General features: G+C 45.6%; 4 protein-coding genes across 4 annotated transcripts; 2 read left to right on the plus strand and 2 right to left on the minus strand.

Moving 5' to 3' along the window:
• Positions 1-255, plus strand: H6S33_008640 (uncharacterized protein; the record flags this gene model as incomplete). Its single annotated transcript, XM_044840113.1, has 1 exon — positions 1-255. One exon carries the CDS (start codon positions 1-3, stop codon positions 253-255), a length of 255 nt encoding a protein of 84 aa, XP_044687754.1.
• A 9,682-nt stretch (positions 256-9,937) lies between these two features.
• Positions 9,938-11,309, plus strand: H6S33_008641 (uncharacterized protein; the record flags this gene model as incomplete). Its single annotated transcript, XM_044840114.1, has 4 exons — positions 9,938-10,004; positions 10,139-10,541; positions 10,602-10,795; positions 10,855-11,309. 4 exons carry the CDS (start codon positions 9,938-9,940, stop codon positions 11,307-11,309), a joined length of 1,119 nt encoding a protein of 372 aa, XP_044687755.1.
• A 2,887-nt stretch (positions 11,310-14,196) lies between these two features.
• H6S33_008642 (uncharacterized protein) lies at positions 14,197-15,129 on the minus strand (the record flags this gene model as incomplete). The annotated part of the gene is made up of 5 exons (XM_044840115.1): positions 14,197-14,237; positions 14,329-14,339; positions 14,677-14,690; positions 14,867-15,044; positions 15,113-15,129. The coding sequence occupies 5 exons, from the start codon at positions 15,127-15,129 to the stop codon at positions 14,197-14,199; spliced, it is 261 nt and encodes an 86-aa protein (XP_044687756.1).
• Positions 15,130-18,435: 3,306 nt separating this feature from the next.
• Positions 18,436-18,833, minus strand: H6S33_008643 (uncharacterized protein; the record flags this gene model as incomplete). The annotated part of the gene is made up of 2 exons (XM_044840116.1): positions 18,436-18,674; positions 18,737-18,833. 2 exons carry the CDS (start codon positions 18,831-18,833, stop codon positions 18,436-18,438), a joined length of 336 nt encoding a protein of 111 aa, XP_044687757.1.
• Positions 18,834-20,718: the final 1,885 nt, after the last annotated feature.

The following is a 20,718-nucleotide window of genomic DNA, read 5'->3' on the forward strand; positions in this document are numbered from 1 at the left end:
ATGAACATCATCAAACGCTTCTCTATCATCCTCCTCCTCGTCCTCCTCTCCCTCACTATCAATGTCAGAGCCTATAAGCAGTTCAACGAGCCCATTGGAAACCGCATGATCTGCGAGTCCAGTAATGGCTCTCCTCGTACCAGCGGCATTACCAGAATCGCCCAATTGCTCATGGACGGCACCAAGAGTGCAATGGTGGTCTCTACAGGGCTAGGGGCGCTCGCTGCTCAGTTTGCTACACCGAGGGACGGATAAAGGTTTCTATCTGTGCAAAGCCACCTTAGGGTGGGGATGCGTTCAGCTCCGATAAGCTTGGTATGATGCTGTTCAGCATTGCTAAGAACTGTGCACACGATTTCATGGCATCAAGAAGTCGGGAGGGCAGTTTACCCCAAACATGTACGACATTGGAGCGTTTATCGGCCAAGTTCATTTCTGAGTATGCACATGTAAGCACGCATATGCCCTGTCGTCATAAATGAATACTTCTCTTTAACTCTTTCTTTCTTTCTTGGAATTCTTCAGGCCAACTTGTCAATGAGATAAACAAATACAAAATACAAGCCTATTTATCCGTCCGAGTGATGTTCTGTGATGTAAACCTGCTCGATCAATTTCACGATGTTGAAAACCTTCTCGTAACCATTAATTCGATTAATTTATTTTCCTACTCATAGATACATAGCCATTTCCTAGATAACGTCCGTAGCCTACGTATGGTTTGTTTATAGCTGCGTTGTCAGGTAGGCTCGATTTCATCCCCTGCGCATGCCAGTTGCTATATTTACAATCTTGAGCAAGCCGCTAGTGGGAGATGACCAAAAGATCACATCTATTGTCTATGTAGTTTCTACACACATGCGCACACACGCATGGATCATGGCCAAGTTATATAATTTCTAAGACTTCTTGGCTTTACTTTGATGTTATAATCTCGAGCCTTAGCAAGACCAAGAGCTCACAAGACTGAGATACATCAAGACCACCATAGTGTTATCCCATGTAAAGCAGTATGGTCTACGAGGCCGAAGTGTTCCGTGCCTCCCCTCGAGGTACCCCCAAGGCAACTGCAGTGCAGGGTAAATTCTACTAGAGATCGATGAATTTCTATACTCCATCTTCCTTGGTTCAGTGATTTTCAGATTCGTGGTTGCAACCGAGAGGGTCGGAATCCAGCGGAGTCAGAGCTTGGTTTTCTATTTAGCCTTAATTAGGATAATTGATATTTATCTCTCCTTCAATATTTGCGCTTTAGCAAAATTTAGATTCCTGTTTTCATAACTGTTGACATTCAGGTCAAAACATTGAGAAGCACCGAGACAACTCGAGGCATATATATATCTTATCCAACTTTGGTTGAGCCCACCAAGAACTAGCATTGAGTAGAATTGGAGCATTGTTAGTCATTGGCTGGAGACGACGAATGAATCGGAATGATATAGTGATCTTTCTACACCTAGATCTATAGATCCTTCTCCCCCACGAAATACCAGGGAAATAATCCCTGAAAACGCTGTAGCATGCATGTTTAATGTCCAAGGGGAAGATATGGACCATAATCTTGTCACTTAAAACTACTAAGGGCCCGTTTGGGGGCGGTCAAAAACGGAGTTATTGGGGCTTGAAACTCCGTTCTGCTGAAAACTCCGTTCTGAGAAAACTGGTTCTGTTTGGCGGCCCATTTTGCGAGTCTAGAAAGCAATGTTAACCCTATGAAAACGGAGTTTTTAAAAAAGTGGCTCCGACTTACTTTTTCTTATCACAACTGTAACATCTTTTGCCATCACCCAATTTTACCTCGTTGAACCGTCAACACCACAGTCTCCCAAACAGTACACATCATGCTTAAAACTCCGTTTTAAAATTTCTTCGTTTCCTCCCCACTAACGGAGGCCTAAGCAAAACGGCGTTTTCTACAGTCCCGGCCCCCAAACGGGCCCTTAGATTTGTATCTCGACTCAAAATTGACTAACTACAGCACAAGTACAGAGAGCCCTCGAATACCAATAAATATGACATACCAGACATGTATCAACAACTTTCACATAAACCCCCCAGGGCTCCTATGCCAGAGGCCACAATTTGACCAAACCTAATGAAATCAGGTGTCGAGTGATACCTGGTGATTAAGTCGCACCAGATCCTATTCCATATCACCTGACCTAATTCTAGAGCTTCTAGTTGCTAGAAATATATATCCTATTAAGTTCCCAAATGCCAGTAAGATGAAATCTTATAAATCGTACCAAGGCTATTTATAACTAGACCCCACATCGAACGCTTTGATACATCATATGTTGAGGAGTAGTAGTACACTTAATGTGCATACAATTAATGAATTAAACAAAAAGAAAAAACGCTTAACGTGCAAGGCCAAGATCTTCGGACCTCTTTCCTCTCGAGGCGCAGTCCGTGATTGTCAAACATGAGAAACATCTTCACGAAACTAGTATATTTCGACATATCTATTCCAGCGCTTATAATTAGGCGAGCCTTGAAAGCTTGATGTTTCACGGTGTTGTAGAACTATAGCCCCGCCCTTCGTTTTTCCGCGAATGATTTTGGTAGAACTGCAATATCCAGCCCTCGAATGGGCAGTAAATGTTGGATCCAGCAAATAATTTCGAGTTACAGTACTTTTTACAGGGTCCGTAGGAGTGTATCTTTACATTTATCGAGTTGCTATGACAAATCGCGAATGTCAATATCTCTCGATCTCACAGGCCAGGTCAAGTCATTATGTCTTCAATTGGAGAACGCCAATATATATATCGAATGGCATTTTTCCACTTTGAAAGAAAATAGTTTTGCCAGGTAGCTAGCGGCGCTCTAAAGGCACTTTATTCCAGCGAATTAAACATTATGCGCAGCAGATACCATTTGAGTTGATCGTTTCATGATATGGACGGCGGGAATATTAATTCTTCTGTGATTGGTGGATAGTATTATGAAGCGCCACTGATAGTAATTTCATGATTACTTCAAAACCACCAGCTACGTCGCTACGTGTGCTGGTAATATACAACTTACTGATCATGAGATATCTGCTCCAGTCCACCGTTAGCGCGCCCTTATGAACTGTTCAACAAAGCTCAGACAACTACAAACGCAAAGTCACGTCTAAAGTTACTTCAACTCAACAAAACATAAGACGTACCCCTGGATTAACAGTGACTGTTCGCGATCGCTCGTGAGCTTATATGATAGGGCAGCCCAAACGTTTGACATCAGCATGTGCAGATATTGCATTAATCTGGCATGTGTACTTATGTATATATAGCAACTTGATCTTGACTTGTCGCATCGGTTCTAATTTTGCGGCTGAGAGGTAGTAAATTTGATTCTATGATCTGGTACCTATTCAAATATTAGTCCTTCGCTGGCGCGCCAGTTGTTGACGATCCGGTCTACTTTCACATGCCCGACCAGCTAGCTGGAACCTGTCTGACGCTGAAACAGATATGTATTATCCACCCCTTCTTGGTGTGCCACGGTGACTTTTCGCGCACTTTCATGTGGACAGCAATCAGCGGTCCACGAGCAAGCTCAAGCTAGGGGGAAAAGAAAGGTACGAGCAGATCATCGAAGACATCTCAGCCTCAAAGCAGCCACTCTATGCATGATATCAACACGCGCATTGCAGTCAAGATAAGCTCCGTCGACCCTTACTTCAGACATTACCATCCCCATAATATCGTCGAAGTAGGTTTTGCGCATGCCACCCAGCTGAGGCAGAACTGTCCGGACGTACGCAAACCGCTAGAGTAACCAGAGTACCATACAGTCGAAAACCCGCCCCGGCGCGCTGGGCTCATGAGGCTCTTGTCCTCCTACGAATTTACATAACTTAGGGCGCACCCCCCACACGTAATGATATCGGGGCGGACAAGAATACTCTATTGTGCATGCTGCTTCTGCGGCCCACGACAAGGATTCGCCGGCCGGGCATGCTGAAAATGCGCTAGAGACGCATACTGCATATGATATGTAGAGTACGGATATGGCCTTGTCTACCGGTGCATCGAGGATGTGTCTTTCGCAGTAAAGTCTAGGCTTCCCAACTATTATCCCATAAACCGTCGAGACAATGCTGACACCTCTTTCACAAGGCCAAGACGTGGCTAGAGCCAATAGTTTCTGATAGTTTTGTTGATCCCTTACTCGATTTTGCTATGAGGGGTGTCAGCGTTGACGGTTTATGGGATACCCAATTTCAACTCATCTCGAAAATACCTATCGTATGTGAATGTGGGGTAAGCCCTGCGAGTGATATGTGGTGAATGAACCATCCAAATCTCGTCTCTCCCGCCGCGTGTCAGCATTTGAATCGGTCTACCAATAAGCACCCTTCTTCCTACCGGAAATTCACTATGATATCATTTTATTGTCACAGCCTATTATATCGCCACGAACGAGCGGGGTGGCCCAGCTGAACCTTAAATGACCGACCAGCCAGTCCCATTGCCCAGCTCAACCACGCATCCGGAGCAATAGCCATCCCCGGATCGAGCTGCATCCCGGGCGGGGAACTCCTCGACATATTACTACGGTGCCAAAGAAAAAATGCGGACATGCCCGGCACTGTGGCGGTACGTCTGGCGCCCGCATAGATGCGGCATCCCGGCCAAGATTCTCGCCCGTAACACCATCGCAACCTCACGGGGTTTTGTTAAACATGATATATTGTATGCCGGGGGCGATTCCGCACAGCTCCTGGTACTGCGCCGTGCATTCGAACCCCACGGCGATATGTATCCTGGTATTTGAGGATCCGCCAGTGCTTTTCGTGCTATCCCGAGGTACATACGTGCTCGGTCGGGCAACTCAAGCTAGAAGCCAATGGTGAATTTAAAGTTACGATTGTCTGGTATGGTTTAGGCCAATCCTCCCGGTTTCAAGTCCAGATGTTTAAAGCCCCGGCGTTCGGAGGGTCTAAAGACCGGGCAGGGCCGGGTCTGTTCCTGGTACTCTTTAAAGTTGAACGAGGTCACGCCAGAAAGACCCGACAGGTCCAGCGATGTAGTCTAGTACCGCCCGCCCAGGCTGTTCTATTAGGACACCCTACGAAATATCTCTGGGCCGGTATCTGATATTCTTATCTGGTCGATGTGTGGCCACCGCATATATATAGACGTGCTTTAAATTTGCTAAATATGTATCTTCTTATAGTGTGAATTCCACTGTACTCCTTGCAGAAAGAGTGGGGGCAATTTTGTGATCGATCATCAGCCTAAGTTCTAGTCCTCTCAGGGTCAATACGAGTCCTGGAGACAAGTAGGTAAGGGAAACGCAGCTCATTTCCTGGATCCGTGTTATAGGCATATGTACCCTTATTATTTGACCAAGCCAATGCAGGTACACTCGGGTGTGGAATGTTACTTTCCTTCCATGTAGTTACCGCTGCAGGTTAATAATTCATGTGACCGGGTACGTTTCACGCATCTATTAAACTCGGGTCAGAGACAAGAAAAGAGAAATCTTGCTTCTTCCCCACGCGAGAACTTCAGACCCTCTCACCAGTCTCCCCCGAGTAGTATTTTTTTTTTTTTTTTTTTTTTTTGTGCAGGAACCAGGAAGCAGCCCGGAATCACGGAAATCTCAAACAATTTTTCGGAGGGGCTACCAAGATTGTCGAAAGATTATGGTTTCTGTGCAGTAGAGAACTCCGAGCACCCGTATTGGTCATGCATGGGCCAGTTTACTTCCTGGACATTCGAGCACGAAAATACAGTTTCAACTTAAGCTCTGCATATTCCCACGGATGAAGAAGGTACCGCTTTCGCCCATATTATCAGTTTAATTTCCCCCAGGATTCAACCGACTTGATATATATATACTTGAGCAACTAATAGTACTCGGATTTCCTCGCGATCCCCAACGGACTGTTGGGAAATAAATGATTTGTCACTGCGGTACCGCATGTCAATACCACAATCTCCTTTATTTTTGTGAGGAATGCTGACAGCGACCCCCGAGGAAGAGTAGTGCCTTATCCTAACGATATATATACTATATCGAGTTCCGTTTTATAAACGAGGGCGGGTGAGATTATATGATCCAGATAATACGTAATCAAACCCCCGACTATACGAGTTCAGCCACGGACCTCATAAAAGAAGCTCCGCATGTGACTAAGAATAGCCCAGCAAGCGTCGGTTATCTCTGTGAACCTTTTTTTATCACAAGTCACCATCCCTGTATGTGAACTCGTACCGGTACTTGCGGGTTGTTAGCACTTGTTCATGATTCTCACTGTATATAGTAGGTGTACCAGTATTACCAGATTAGTATCAAAAGGAAATGAGCTCGGATTTCCTGTGGGATCATGAGACCATAATTAGGTCTTGAATGCGTAAGGGGGTTCCAAATAGTTCCTTTTTTTTTTTTGCCTTGCTTGTGAAATAGATTCTGTCAGTGGACCACGGTTCTGATATCGTCTTTCTGTGGTTCTGTGGTTCCTTGATTTTTTCTTCTGCTTCTATCGGGTATGTGCAGCGTGGTATTGCTCCCCCGGTTATACAGGATATATACATGGATCCAAACTCATGCCATTAGTTAGTAGTAGAGTACGCAACAGAAGATTGGTCATTTAGTGAGTCAGCGACTGGCAGATTGAATTTTCCAGAAAAGGCCAATAAAATATTTGAAAGATGTTGAACATCCCACGAAGCAATCGTTTGTTTGTCTGTGTAGCTAGCAAAAATCCAGGCCCAGGTGACCGTTGCTATTGTTCCTGTACCCCGCGGGGAATTTCAGAGAGGTGGTTCGGGATCGGAAAAGTCAAGATGCAACATATGTGCATATTATTGGACAATTGCACGTTGTGGCTTCGATACGCGACATCCGTAGGGTACAGGCTTTCTCTGGTAACGGCTTCTGTATGCATCGCGCCAGGGGAACTCACCGACTCCATCCCTGCCTTGCATTCCTCATGCTCATGTTCGTCTAAGGCCTTGCTTGCTCCCCGCCGGATACGTTATTTGACATACCCGGGGTTATTTTCGGCACGCCGAAGGCCCCTAAGGTCTTGTGCTAAGGTGGGAATCCGACAGGCTGATCATATTAACAGCGCGATATAGGGCCGGTTCTCGTACCGGTACTTTGACTTCAGGCTCTGAGCGCACTGTCTCCACTTCTCTCTGTTCCAGAAGATCATTACAACTCCACACGAACCCTAAATATATAGCCGACATAAATTGAACTCTATTCTAACGTTAAATAACCTCTGTTGCTCATTTACGTAAAGCATCGACGAGGCCCTGCCGATCCTTCTCTTCTCAATAAGATTTGGCCAAGCTTTGGTCCAGGAGAAAACAAATTTTCTTATGCTGGGAACATTGCTATGAGGTACCTACTAGTATCTTCCTGACGTTTTTGAACTGGGCCATTATTGCATACACCCAAAATCATGAGCTTGGCCTATTTTTGTATGGCATGCAATATCAGTCGCGTCCACAAACGTCAGGAAAATACGAGTACATGTATGTATGTACCGGCTGCATAGCCGGATCAAACGTCCTTACACCTGGCCTGCGAATTGTAATCCCGACCTGTCTGTAGGGGTTCTGTTCTCTCCATAGAGTCTGAAGAGGATTTTCCCTGATCAACGAGTTTCCTCTTCAGGCAAAGACTGTCCCGGCACACCGAGTTAACACATGTCACCATTTCTGGTAAAGTTTTCAAAAATGCATGTAGCGGGCTTCACATTGCTGCCCGTGCGCGTTTTTTTTGGGAGACCATCCCCTTTACTCTCCCATTGAGGGTTCTCAGCAAAAAACGGTTTCGAGAAGAGTTCCGGTCTAAAACATTTGTAAAGCACCTCGTGATCGCGGAAACAGCGTTTTTTCAAGTCTAGTGCCAAGTACACCCCCTATTAGAGTAGGTAGGTAGAATGAGTGAGTGAAACCTCCTGAAAAGAGGATCTGTGGCTGGAATTTGCCGCCGGTAATCTTTGCTCCACCAATCGTGCTAGAGATTTGGTTCATGCGCCACAAGAAGCATGCGGCAAGAATGATCGCCACTACGTTGATTGGACATCAAAGACCAAGGGGAAAGAGCTGCTGACCGCATCTGGGCTGGAGTCGCGTGGCACTGTGAATTAAAAACTGACTGCATCTGAGTGAGGTCAAATTCCGTTGGGGAGATAGACTTACGAGCTGGTATGGTTTGGTTTGGTACGGTTGCCTACCGGAGAGTCGGCCAGGTCTTTATTTGCGAAGAACCCTCATCCCTTCATCTTATATATGAAGAGACTAAGCAGATCCGGGAGGTTCGAACCACGCGCCGGCGTTTCGGGGCGAAGAATGACGTCGGATTGAACCTTCAAGCGCGGCTTTGCTGGGCCGGGCACTCTATGGGGGAAGCCATGCACTTGGCCCCAGTGCAGGGAAGACGTTGGAAATGCTTAGCAACTTTACCCTTATCCGTGATTTAAAATCGGGAATTCTGGGGCAAAGGATGAAGCACGGCCGCAGTTGCATGGTCATTCCGCTGGATGGTGGTGATAACATCGTATCCGCTGCTATGTATTCAGGAGCGGCTTTAGGGTGGGGGTTGGTGACTTGGTGGTTTGTGATTGTGGTTTGTTTGTGGACCTGAGGGGAATTGGGAGCGGGTATGCTTTACCGTTGTTACCACCTACTAACCATAGAAGGCCTTTCCTCGTATTTGCCTCAGGGCTCATTTGCGGCTTTCTCTGCTCACGCGCTGCATGAAGCTGATCTGACTTCCCCTTTGCAAAGGGGCAAACTAATTTGTTTCGATGTCATTTTCAAGCAACGGTTTTTTGGTTGATCTTGGTGCCTTGGAGACCACAGAGTGCACATATATGCACTTTGGTAAAGTAGATTCTGTTTCATGTACGCTTCAAAATCGGGTATTCCTAACATAATCAGAGGCGCTCTTGGTGGTGACAAAAGCAATTTAAACAAAGTGCGTGCTTTTATTGCTTTGCTTGCTCTGGTTCGCCCGTGTCAACCTCACCAAGATGTTACTAGAACATCTTAAGACAGTATCACCATGCATCATCAGAGGCAAGAAAAAAACCGACCAGGTCTAGAAAAAAGTAAAAAATGGAGTTAGAACCGATATGTGCGCCAAATTGGGACTATGACCGATATCGCCAGTCTACATAATGCGGTATCTCTCATCCTAAAAGGCTTGCCCAGGTTTGTCTAAGAGCCTTAGCCGTGTGAACCATAGAAGGTCTCATTGTCTTATTTACTGGTGCAACATCTCCATTTTATGCTCTTCAGACCGACCCTTCCTTCATCCATCTTTCCATTCCCGCTACGGAGAAAGCAAAGAAAACCCATATTTCATGCTCTTTCCTGCATCTTAGGTTGTGTTCTCTTCACTCCGCTGTCTCCAGCCAACCTCAGTCGCTCATTTTGACAAACCACCACTTTCGTTAAAAAAATCTCCGAAATCCACTTTTCCCCAGTCCAGAACCGAATAGACGGGAACTAGCAGGAATAGCAGTGGTAGCAGCGTGGTCACAAATAGCGGTGCACAGGAGTACACATACATTGAGGAACCTTGCATTTCCTTGGAAATTGAAGGAAGGATTCCCCCGCAACACTGCAGCACAAGTTAACTGTCACCTTCTCTCTCCACACTCGTTGAAAAGAAGGTCTTGCGACTTTTCATTTCTTTCTTTCTTTTTTTTAACTCTCTCCAATCCTTCGTAGTAGCAGTATCGTGCTACCACAACCTGTCATTACACAACACAGTATTGTCGGTTGTCACCTGCAGCACCTTTCAGTCAACTGCCTGCTCAACCAGTCACTCGTTTACTCAGATACCTTTACAGTTTGCATTGAGAATTTCGAAGCTTATCAATTCAATAAGAACTTTCCCTCTTCCTTCATTCACGGGTCATTACTCTGGTTATCTACACATCACTCATCTGAGATATTGATATTCGTAATCGTTAAAAATGATTGTACGAGTTGCAACTCTTTTTGGTGCAGCAGCATTCATGCTCGCACCCTTCCTTGTAGCAGGTAAGCCTCCCAACGTCTTAATCCTGTATTAATTGGTTGCTGCTGCTGCTGCTACTGCTACTACTACTACTACTACTATCACTATTGCTTCGTCATTATGTTCGATACACTCTAACATCCGATTTAAACTCTAGCCGACTGTGAATGTGGTTATTCTGTCAATAAAACCACCGACGAAACTTACGCTGTCTTCACTGATCTCCTCGAATCGGACTTTTTGACTCTCAGTAACATCACTGAGGACACTGATTGGGCCATTCAATCATGGAGTGTTGACAAGGAGGCTTCAAAGGGGCCATATGGGCGCATAACAGAGCCCAGGAACGTTGTCTCAAACCCAGCAAAATCTACAAATACTTCGGAGGGACTCAATGGAGATCAGGCCGGGTTGGAGCTGTATGTCAGGAAGCTTGGGGAAAATGAGGACCACGTCAGTGTTGCGGAGGTCGATTCAAGGAGGACTGATATGCGTTATGGAAGTTTCAGAGCGGGAATCAAGGCTACTGACATTTCTGGCACCTGTGGAGCTTTTTTCTGGTAAGATTTCCTTTGCTTATCCTTACTCCCTGAACCCGCTCTAACTCAACCCCTGCTCAGGTACCTCAATGACACCCAGGAGATCGATATGGAATTTCTCTCTGCGCAGATCAACCAGACCTCTTCTCCTGTTAACCTTGTCCTTCACTCTGCTCTCACTGAGAGTCACGGGGGAGATGCAAAGGGCACTCCTACCTATAAAGTCATCCCACTTCCGTTCAACTCGGCCGAGGAGGTGCACGAGTACCGCTTTGGTAAGTTTTGGTCGCCTATAATATTATGGAGGGTTTGGTGAGCTAACATTATCCCATAGACTGGCAGCCTGGTAGTGTTAGTTTCTACGCCGATGGAAAATGGATTGATACCATGAGGGACGCTAGATATGTCCCACAGGCTGCTGGAAAGGTTATTCTCTCTCACTGGTCCAATGGAAACCCCCTTTGGTCTGGTGGTCCACCAGCCGTCGACGCGAAAATCACCGTTCAATATGTTCAAGCATATTTTAACTCATCAGATCCTGCTCGTGCTCGCGACCATGCTACGCGTTGCAAAGATCCAAACTCTGCGAATGCGATTTGTGAAATCCCTGCTCTGACGGGTCCCCCGACACCTGGAAATGTCCATTTCTTCTCTCAAGCTCCGAGCGGGAACATGACAAACAACCAGACTGTGTATGCAAATGATAAGAAGGAGAGCTCTGCACCGAGGAAGAGTACTGGAATCGTTACTGCGGTTTTAATTGCTGCTATGGTTGCTTGGGTTGTTTAATAGCTCATAGACCAATAATCACGGTTTAATGAGTTAAGAACCCGGGTTGTACATTTAAATGTTTCTTACTCTTAATACTGTGTGCGTCATGATCAAGGGAGTTGAATGGGCACGCAGTTGCCGAGATGTGTATATTTTTCTTTCTTTCACGGTTCGGTTTGGGAAAACGGCGGTTTTTTTTCTTTTTCCTTTACCTTTTTTTCATTCCCCTTTACAATACCCCTTCCTATTTTGCCCTTGTTGATAATCCGTTTCATTGCTCATTTTTAACATCTAGGATTGGGCTGTAGTTTTTACTCTCTAATGTTTTATGTTCCTTCCTATTTTGCTTCATATTTCACTCTTGTTAAATATCATTTCTCTCTACCCCCCTCGTGCCTTTACCTGGCGCATTCATCCTTTGATCATGTCTGTCACGAATTTTCCTTCATGTCTCATCAATTACACTACTGCTGTGTGGGGTATTTACAGACCCTCATAATATCCCTTGCAGGATGAGCGATTTGCATGTACTTATTCGGTAGCGCATAGCAAAGACGCATGTAACCTGATGCAGACTTGACTGCAAGTCTCAGAAGGTCTAAAATGGATATGCTACACAACCTATGCCAAGTGATGTTCAAATACAGCACATATCGTTGGCCACTGCTACGTATGTAGGCATGACTAAGTAACATTTTGCTCTAGTCGCGATCTGATGTCCCTACACTCGGCCTCCGCGTGACCATCTCAACTGAAACCTGCACTTGTCACCTACCACATGTGTGAGTACATATGTAGATCTAGAGTCTTGAGTTAGAGCTCGCCTTGATTTAAGACACAACACAACCCGATTGTGTGAACTCGTCATTGAGGGGAAAAGGCATAAAAAAATAAAAAAAATCTGGACAGCAACGGTGATGTACCCGGCACAGTTCCGGAGTGGCGGACATCGAGTGACAAGTGTCTGTGCCCGGGAAAGGCCATACTCTAGAACGGAATGGGCCGAGATGCGGGGTAGTTAAGCCTTGGTCTGCCGTATTAACCGCCAAGACTTGTGTTTTTATGGGAGAGTTATGCTGCGAGTGAGGGGTTGTGACGTTGCAACTGTGGTCCTACGAGCACAGTTTGTTGAGGTTGAGTTGGCCGACACTACCGATCGATCATTGTAGGAGACACCGATGCTGATATGAAATCCCCCCACAAAAAAGAGAAGGTATTCTTTCTCGGGAGCGGGCCAGCCCTATTGCTGACACATAGGAATCTGAGATGATTAGGCACTCTTTTTTTCATCTGTTTTGTTTTCTTTCCAGGGACCTTTTTGGATGGTTGCTCATTGACCTTATCGGTGGAGGCGAGTTTTGCTTTTTCTCTCGGCAGGGGTAGATTTTCTATATATGGACGGTTCGTGGCTTGCAGATCAGGATGCTGTTGTTGACTGTGGCTAGTAGGTACAAGCATCAAGGATCACTCGGGACAGCAACTACAGACTGTGCAGCTGCGTGCTTTGCGGAAAAACAGGTATTCACCTGAGTGACCACCTTCCGCGGACGGTCCCGATCCTAATTTATATCCCCATAGACTGTGTAGGCGCAATTTGCAAATCTAAGACCATGTGTAGATTTGGAAGCTGCTGGTAGGATGGGATGTTTAGGATATAGTGCTCGCTCGTGTTATTGTTTGCCGACATCCTACTTTCTCGTCGTGGTGGTATATAGTATCAGGAACGCCCCCCCCGTGTGGTAAGTAGCAAGTAAATATACCGCCGGTAAACCTTGTTTTTGCAAGAGATACAGTGGTTTGGTTCCGAAGTCTGGTGTGGCTGGCGTTTGACATGCACCGAACCGAATCGCAAATCTGGTACATAACTGTATTAAGCCCTCCAAGGAATTGCAGTGTGTATCAACATTCCTAGCGACTGCGGGAGCGCTCGTCACACCACCTAGTTGATCCGTCGTATCAGCCTATCTTCCATATGCTCCTTGTTCTGAATTGATGGGTAGACACACTGAATATAGGCACTATGCCCCCGCCCCCCGGCCCCCTTAGCATGTATCCTCGGGATCCCGACAGGTAATGCCATAACTGGTACAGTTACCGTTCGTAGAGGACAGATGGCCGCCCTTGGTATGAGGTATAGTGAATTTGATAATGATTTTATAGAGTGGTATAGGTACTATTTGCCTAATTGTGCTTTTAGAAGTATCTCTGTGGTTGGTCGAATATTCGGTAGGCATTCTTCATGGGTCGTGCCGGGTAAGCGTTGGCAGGTGGTAACACCGATCTAAAGGCACAATCCTATGTACCTAGGGTACCTAGAACCCGTCTTGAGTACTCTACCGGTACAACCAGTAAGCATGTGTAGGACTTATCAGCAAACGAACCGCAGATTATTTACTAATCAAATAACTATGACCAAGGTCCAAAAATACAACCAGGCCGTGTATGTGCGACCCGATAAAAGAGGTCGGTATCCTCCCACTTCAGTATTTAACCGCCGATGCAGTTAGTTTTTTTCTTTCTTTTTTTTCTCTTCATTATTTTGGTAGCGAATATAGATACTTATATTTTAGATCTGATCTGATCTAATGTGCTTGCTGGCGGTTCAGATAATTCTGTATACATAAGACGGTTGTGCGTTGGCGGACGAAAGGATGACGGCCCGCTCGCTGCGTTATTGTAACCACCAAACCACCAACGGCGAGTGTATTTTTTCTTTTCATTCTTTACTGCCTTCCTTTTTTTTCGCGATCTGAATTCTCTCATTGGTAACGGACACCTGGAGCGTTTGTCGCTTGGTTGATAGTTTGGAATGGTTGACAGTAACGAGGTAAAACATTCGGTTCCCATAGCTGAGTCTAGCTCAGTAGGTACTCGTACTCAGGGTGCATGTTGAATGGAGAAGTGGCTAAACATTAACTAGAATGTGGGGTTTTAGGGCCTCAGGCACTAAATATTCATGTTAACAAGGTCTTTAAGTCTCCAAGCCTTTCGACCCTGCATCATCCACGTGCATATTCCACCTCCAAGCCATACTCACAACCAAACACCCTTATTTACTTGGCAAATCTGGGCTACCAAGTACAGCACCGTTTATTCATATTGTGGTAATTTTTTCTTGGAACTGACGCGTAACGTACGTACTCTGAAGTCAGCTAAGACTTTGCAAGTACAGTCGTCCGGCCGCCGATATAACGAACGTGCATATTCCAAAGTTTTAATTCCGTTCGATACAGCAGATTATTCGGTATAGCAGGCAAGTTTCTATGTGAAATTTAGATTCGGATCACCAAAACCCGTTCGTTATAGCAAATTTGTTGCTTTTTTGGCATTCGTTATATCGGCGAACGACTGTAACGCAAGTGAGGAATCTTTTATTCGCATGCACATCGTGTCACTCGACTAAAAAAGATCAGCCGGAACCTTCCGCCCTGGGGAAAGAGTCCCAAATTTCACGCAATGAGGTAATTTCGGGGACTCCGTTCCGGCAGTGATATTCAAGGGGACATCACTACATGTAATAGAGTAACTGTATGTATGTAATGATGAACCTTCGGGGAGTTAATGCATGGGCTTACAGCAAAGATTAAGAACGACGCAGAAGACCCCGTTTCATGAATATTTTTGAGTAGCTGGCTAGGCCAGGTATTACTGGAATCAACGAAACTGGTTCCAAGGAGGTCAAGTCGCTGGTTGAGAGGGGCCGCTACAGAGCTGGCTGCGCTGGATTTCAACTTTCCAAATCTATTTGGGAGCCTATTGTAAATGTTGTTAGAGACAATTTGACGCTTTCTAGAGACTAGGTTATGTGAGTAGGGGTATACCGGTATTCGGGTAACATGTATAACTGTTATCAGCGGCATTGATAATGATGATGCATATAATGAGGATTTATCATAGACACTCGGGGAGAGCCTCCTCTATATAATCTTCTAGCCTCTCATTAGCGCTATTTCCAAAGCCACGTCTCTGCCACATCAGCTGGCATACATATACCTTTACTCTCTCATGCCTCCACATGCCCGCACCTTATTCCCTGCAGTACTTCCGGATGCCCTCTTACAACGATCGAACTACATAAGAACAATGATGCTCTAAGTGACGCGTTAATAAGAGCGCAAGAGTGAAAATATACTTATCCAGCATCGAAACGGTCTATTTAAGTTTAAAAAGCACTATAACGAACAAAGTAGGCGAGCTACACACAACTGGTATTCGATGAGTGAGACTTGGAAGATGAGATTGCAATGTGCTGGACTTGTGAGTGGCTGCTGGTTGGTATTATTTCAGAGGATCTGACGCACTAGTATACAGGTGAACCATGAACATGGAGAGTTTCTTCCCTGGTTCGATATAGGAAAATCAATCAAAGTCACCCGCGGGGTTTCTGATTAGTGTTAAAGTCGTACCTGGAGTCGAATTCTGGTGCTTAATTAGACACCAATTAATTCTGGATTGATTGAAAGGTGTGAGCGTGGCCCGCCGGGAGGCCCGGGGAGCTCGAGAGGCAATAGGATTACCGCAAAGGCATCTATCTCATCTTGATACGAGCAGATGGGTTTCGTCAAAGTCCTCGAAAATCCCAGGGAGCTTCGGCACACGTATTCGTGAGGGCAAATTTGGTAAACCGAGTACAAATCCTCACAATAATACATACTTCCGCGCAACCTTCATTTTGAGTTGAGCAGAGTATTACCAAATGACAATATTTCTCACAAATCTCCATCTTATAATATTATAGGTTACCTTCCCTATAAACTTCACGGATCATAGCATCAATGAGAATAGGGGTACCTACGGGGTTACCTTTAGAGGTATGGAGCATAGACCACTGAATCTATGGAATTGGAAACAGCTAATGAGAGGCAAATTATAGCGCCTACAAATTATACCCTACCTCCTATCAGGAATTATCCAGCTCCCCAGAGCAGATGCATGGCTGTTATCATGGCACTGTCAGATTGCTCCTTCATAGCCACCGCGAACTCCATAGAGCCAGCTTCTATTGTTATTGGTGCTGACCATGAGACCCAACTCATGTCATAAGTTATGTGTATCGAGTACCGGGTGACCGGGTACTATGCGGAGTATATGCGAGCTTCATGGATCCAGAAAGACAGTTTTTAAACCCCTGGCACTGGTGCTGCATATGCTAGGAAGTGGACCTGGGGCAATTATGCCAGATGGCATACATTCCTTTTGAGTGAAGTAATATCTGGAATATAAACGTCGCTGAGAAATCTGCATCTAGTAATGTCAAGTTTTCTTTCGGTGGGAAGCGTTTGATCGGGTTTCTTGCCTGCTACGGTGCCTCGAATGTAGCAGTAGACCTTTCCGAAAGGGCTACTTTAAATGATGTCTTGGCGATGACAGGCTCCTTCCACCCCCGAAGCAGACTTCATTCGCTGCAGACGTTATTAACCTAGGTTGGTAGTTATCATGGGGGACATAATACCGTTCGAGAGTACCCATGGTATATTCGAATTAAGCGTAGTTTGGAAGTGGGTTTTAATTTCAATTTCAACCAAAATTCGGGAAGATCGACAACTAGACTGAGCGAATCGATATGAATCCCAAGAAATTTGGTCCTACAGCCCAAAATCTCAACAAATTAACCCTGAATCTCCTCCATTTTCAGCAGTTATATATGCCGTAGCGGTACGTCGAGAGATAAAACTGATATTTAATCACTAGTGAGATGAGCTGAACTCGAGTTTTCGGATATCCTTATTAAGACTAACTATAATACTGAAGACTTAGGTTATTCTGACCAAATAGAATATTTGAGTCTATTTAGGCGTTATTGTGAACGAAAAGCCTAGTTCGTATTTTTTTTTTTACAGAGCCCGACCGAGTGATAATCTATGATTATGAAAGGCTTTTTGTCCTGCTAAGAGACTTGAAAAATTAGAAGGGACCCTTCTGGCCAAGAGCCTGGTCCACTCAAAGAAGTTTTTATACTAATTGGCCTCGTTTGTACCTGAATATATGACTAAATGATAATTCCTCGTTCCGTAAGGAAAATACTGGCTTCTGATGTAAGTATAGGACTCCTCTCCCAGCTGAGAAATATTGGGACCAATCAATTGAGAGGTCTTTACTGTGATCCCATGTCCACTCGTTGAGCCAGAGGGTATATTTGTCTTTACTCCATCGACAGATGTAGTTGTTTCACATTTCCCGGGACCTTGGGACTCTAAGTCTGGGTTATTTTCTAACATAATTCCGCTTCTCATATTTAGTTAGATTTCCTACTTTCTATATAGTCAATATGTAATAATTTAGACAGATTATGCCAAAAACGACATGAGCAGAAGGGGCTATCAGCGCTCCCCGGGAGAACTTTTGAAACATTTGCGCGTGTGATTTATGGTCTGAGGAATTAATAGGTTTCTATGCACTACACCCCCAATTTTCGCCGAGAACTAACATGCTACACTGAAAGCTTCCTATAAAGGTATACCAGGTACTTGATTGAGGGGCCCGGGGCGTATCGATTAAGGGATCGAAGCCCCCTCCGGATCCTGCTAGCTTGTTCTTCGGATGAGGATTCCCGCTCTACGAATTAGGAACTGATAACTCCCCACTTCAAGACTTCAGCATGGCCGCCTCAGATAACTGTTATCCTTCTCTCTTGGATCCCTGGTGGGGGCGGGGTTTGGAGGGTGCAACCAGCGACGAGGTCTTGTTGGTCGATTCATCATATTGATCAGTCCTAAGACATATTATCACCTAATCCTACGCTTTAAATTTTTATAAACCACTCCACTAAAGCACTTAATTTGAACAACGTCACTAGTATTAACAAATAGACTAAGAAGTGGTACCCTTGCGATTTTAACGATTTAACTTTCCACGAGCTGTCGCTATCTGGTAGGACGATGCTTAGGGAGCCTAGCTATAATAAGTACTACTACGGTCTCTTTGGAGCTTGAGTCGCTACTAAAAAAACTATATGAAATCACCGCCAGAAACTGTCGGCCAGAGGCCGCATTTCATTTAACGTTGTTTGAAATTTAACCTTTATATTTACAACCCCATTGAACACTACAAACATTAAAAAGAGCTAATATCCCCCTATGAAACAAAAGAACTTTACCGTCCTAAAAGAATGTCTAAATAAAATGCACTACTCTCACCGAACTACCTAAGCCCGCGTCGAAGCGTACTCCTCCGAGATCTCTACCCCGCTTATCGCCGTCCCCGTCACACTATCCAACTTCATCACTCTTTTCGTCACAACCCTACCCACTGGCGTATTGAACTCAAATACACCTAGGCTTTGCACCATCGCCGCAATTGAGCTATCTTTTTGAGACCAGAGGCCTAGGCTCCATACTGATGCGGATGTAGGCTTTGTGTTCAGTGTAGTTGTATTGTGGATTACTGGGTTTTTTAATTAGTACTTGTGGTGCAGAGTTTGCATTGGTAATGGCTTCATGACTTACGGGGTAGGGGTAGCTTTGACGGGCGACAGTCCCCTCGAGCTCTGGAGCGTTGATGGTACTCGGAGGAGGTATGCTTATGGCAGTGAACGCAGCCCATGATGAAGTGTGAGAGTTTATCCTTTAGAGTGATCGATTGGTGATGGTGTCTAGGTCTAAAGACTTGGTATATACGTGTAGTGCTCGGAGTTGATGCTAATATTCACTGGTGTTTTAGTTCTAGAGATAGAATGCGAAAAAAAAACCTTTGAAAGGATGGTCCGGAGGTTTTATGAAGGAATTCCAAGAGTTTATAATTCCTCCCACCACAAAATTCTGATATACTCATCAGAACCCCAGAATATCACAACCAAGTAACGACCCCGCCAAGACCGGCCAGGCAAAGCTGCAAGGCGCGGCGACCAAGCAGAATTCGCACATATTTCATTAACTCCGACCAGCCCGCCAATGGTGGGGTGTACAGGTCAAGTTACACTTGCACTTGTGTGCACATTTCGCCAATACAGCGCACTTAGTGTGCAAGGCAAAATTTCACTCCACTGCGCATTCGACATTGAACATCTGGATGCAGACATGTTTCACTTTGGATGAGCTAGATCATTCGATGTGCGAGAAGCACAGCAACGTAGAGCCACCAACCAGACAACTGGGTCTTTTCTCCGGCCAATGGGGGCGCTGCCTGGGGTCCGAGAATTAAGCTCCTGTTTGTACCTGCCGCGTCTATCGCGTCGTATAGGTGCCGAACTTTGCGGGGGCTCATAACTACAGGTAGATACCCTACTCTAGAGTACGGGAGAGGACGGATGCGGACCTTGTGAATCAGACAAATGCGGATCAGTGGTTTGGCAGCTTGGCTGATTCTCCATCAAAAGCTGATGATTTCTCTCATTTGGAGCCGCAGTTCGGGAACTTGCTCTTTCGTAACACCTCTTCTATGAGTATATTGAATTCACTGCTAATCACCCAAGTTCCCTAAACCGGAAAATCCCCGTCAGCTTGATATTTCTTTCGTCTCCAGCGCCTCGCTGCCACGATACAAGTTTGCTGTCGTCGTCCTTCGACCATCTTCCGGTATCATGAATTAACCGCGCGAGAGTTTCATCAATGAGCACAGCCCCGCCTTTTTCTGCGCGGCATGCGCAGACGGGCTGATTTGTAACTGCGGATCGGGGAACCCGATTGGCTACCCCGGGTGAAACGGCAAGGAACAGTAAGTGGTGGGCTGATCGGAGAATTGTTAGATTGAAGATGCTGTTTCATGGCCATGGTTGGGTGTATGTGCATTGTGCCTACATGATACCGTACTCTCGGCGCTGCATGTGTAGCAGAGGTTTGGCGAGTGATGGCTGATGATGAAACAGCGGCGGCTGCGCTGCTTAGTAGGAGACTTTTGGGCGATGTCCGTGGCTTGCAGTGACAGTTCTACTCAGGCCCGAACTGCATTGTCTTTGATAGAATATCGACTAATTGCATGGACTATTCCAGACGTTGAAATTTTGTGAGAGCCGTGGCGGTACGCCTTCTACGTCACAGCACCAATGGGGATACAGGGTGTACGAAACGGGCGAAATATAATGTCCGTTTACGCTCTTTCTAGAATTCTGCCTACTTCTAGTTTCATCGGGAGCATGGCGCAACCCGTATGGAAGAAAGGCTGAGCTACAACGGTATGGCAGGTCCGCCCCTCTTTTTTTCGGCCCATCTCATGGCCGTTGGATTACTGTCTGTCAGGCTCTTTTATCCCCTATAGGAGTTGCTGTTCTAGATGTGGGTTTTGGCTCGTTCATGTGCTACAGCTAGCTTAGGTTCGTACCCAGCCGTCCTACAGCTAGCTAGATACGATGGGTTCTTTTTTATATTGTAGCACCTTTGCCCCCCACAGTATCTGCGCGGGGACTGAACACTGAGCTATATGATGGTCAGCTCTAACTTTCATGGGGGGTGGCTAAGCTTAGGGCTATGGACGGATGGGGAGATTGTGGCGC

Source organism: Morchella sextelata (assembly GCF_020137385.1).
Source record: "Morchella sextelata strain SCLS chromosome Unknown scls_27, whole genome shotgun sequence".
Classification (NCBI taxonomy): Eukaryota; Fungi; Ascomycota; class Pezizomycetes; order Pezizales; family Morchellaceae; genus Morchella; species Morchella sextelata.